The sequence below is a fragment of the Daktulosphaira vitifoliae genome, unplaced genomic scaffold, assembly GCF_025091365.1.
Source record: "Daktulosphaira vitifoliae isolate Bord-2020 unplaced genomic scaffold, ASM2509136v1 Scaffold_1308, whole genome shotgun sequence".
NCBI classification, from domain to species: Eukaryota; Metazoa; Arthropoda; class Insecta; order Hemiptera; family Phylloxeridae; genus Daktulosphaira; species Daktulosphaira vitifoliae.
This window is the reverse complement of record NW_026100868.1, coordinates 1-2,262: the sequence shown is the minus strand read 5'-3', so window position 1 is coordinate 2,262 and position 2,262 is coordinate 1. Positions and strand designations below refer to the sequence as shown.

General features: G+C 34.3%; 1 protein-coding gene across 1 annotated transcript; it reads right to left on the bottom strand.

The window, feature by feature from the left end:
- Positions 1-119: 119 nt before the first annotated feature.
- LOC126909794 (protein gooseberry-neuro-like) lies at positions 120-1,213 on the bottom strand (the record flags this gene model as incomplete). The annotated part of the gene is made up of 2 exons (XM_050692219.1): positions 690-1,213; positions 120-423 (listed from the first exon to the last, which is right to left on the bottom strand). Coding segments are annotated over exons 1-2 (362 nt in total), but the record flags the coding sequence as incomplete, so codon positions are not given.
- Positions 1,214-2,262: the final 1,049 nt, after the last annotated feature.

Genomic DNA, 2,262 nt, shown 5'->3' with positions numbered 1-2,262 from the left:
AAATATTAATTCAGCGTTCTAGCTAAGCAAATAAAACATAAAATTGATTGTTTAATAAATGACAACTTGAGGATTAATTTTGTTACAAAGCTTATAAAAATATGTAATATTTTTCTCACCTGTCACGAATTTCCCAACTGAAAATTCCTGGATTTTCCGATTTATATTCCTCTATCCGTCTCTCTACATCTGGCGTGGCTACTCTAGGTTTGCTTCCTCCAATCACTCCAGGCCTAATGCTTCCCGTTTCCTGATATCTGTTCAGGATTTTCGAAACGCATCCATGGGAAACGCGTAATTGTCTGGATATAACACATGGCCTGACTCCGGCTGCAGCCATCTCGACAATTTTCAACCTTATGTGGTTGGGTAATGGCCGACCGTTGATGAACACACCACCTAACTGGTTCACCCGGCCTTGGCCTGCGCAAAAGTTTCAACTGATTATTATTACAATAAATTTAACTGCGAAAGTAACCAATGTAAAGTCTAAAAATTAAAAAGAATATTTCCCGTGAATCCTAAGCGACAATTATGTCCAACGCGTCAGTCCGTTCAAAAAAACTGTCGAAATTAATTATTTGAATTTAATTAGCTAAGATTCAGAAGGTGTTCGGAAGAATTCGTAGGTCGTTTATTATTGTTATTATCTATGATACTAATTGAAATGAAAAAGTTTTGGTACTTGCCTTGGAAAGGGTATCCGGTAAAACAAGGCCTCATCATGCCGAAGTTGGTAACTGTCATCTTTCTTTGACCGCGTTTGAAACTTTAAATGAACGGAACAACATCGATTAACTAAGATCACAAAGTTATTAGCAATCACCAAGTGAAAATTAATAGCAGTTCGATGCAATAACCATCAGCAGCGGGTTCGCAGACGGCACGTGGGAATATCCTACGGGTTAAACCTTAAGCGTGTACGAATGTTGATTTTTGTAAAAATATTTAAAAATACTATTTGAAACCATCCAAAAAAACGTACGAAATGCCGTCGCAACGATGTCCCGAACAAGACTGGAACCGACGGAGCGAACAGCTCAGTGAGGGCGTGCAGTTTGTGTACGTCGATGGGGCGTGGAGACTTTGGCTCTGTTGGCCAATGGCAGCGCTCGTTCGGCTCGGCCGGTTGAATGAGTAGTGGATGCAGTTTTCCTTCGTTATATATTATTTATTTATTAGGAGTTTTTTTTTGTTACATTTGTCGTCGTTTTTTGTGTGCCCTCAGTCGAGTTATTTTCATTAATAACAATTACATGTATTTATTAACTTTGAAATTATGTACGAATGAAAATTATCATAACGCAGGAATATTTATACTCAAGTCTCAAGTCGAAACGATGCGTTTTAATGATTTCCTTTAATGTAATGTTAGAAATCAACATAATTGACCTGTTGTATTTCTACTAGCAAATAAACTGAACGTAAATTTTCTTGTGAAATGTTCTCGAAATAAACAATACAAATTGACATTAATTTATGATGTAAGATCGATATTACATAAAAATTACCGTTAAAAAATTGTTCTCCCGAAAGAAATTTAAGATTGAGATTTCATGGTTTATATTGAATTTGACCAAAAACGTTTGTGTACACAAAATTCGACTTTAGTAATTTTGATTATGCGGATTAATTAGTACTTGAGTGTTTAAATTAATACTATAATTTAATAATAATTTATTTTTGTTTATGAATATCTAGTTATTATTTTAAATCGTCATATGGAAACTAACAGTATTTTTTCCTTATTAGAAAAATTTGTATATTATATTTTACGTTTATTTGATTTACACAAATTACCATATAATTAAAAAAGAAATTACAATGTATTGTAAACGTGTTTTATATTTAAAGATACACTTCAACCGGTCGTCAAGACGTTGTAGATTGGACAAGACGGTAAAGTCATCAAAAAATCTAGTGAATATATTGATAATGCCTACAAGAGTTGTATCCAAGTGAAAAAGATTTATAACGCGATGAAATCTAGTAGCAACAGCAGAGGTAGAAAAAATATCTATACCTATAAATAAAAAATGGTGGGTCGTGACGAATCGAAAGTAAGGACTTTCACGGGAAACGAAGCCAAACAAAAGGTTTCGAGATGTTCAGCGGACCGTGCCACGCAACGAGTGCAGCTCAATACCACACAGCCCGACAACTCGTACCGTTTTTTACCTTCTACTCTTTATAGCCTATTATAATACCTTAAATATATATAATGGCCTAATGTTATATAGCCTATTATTATTATTATTATTA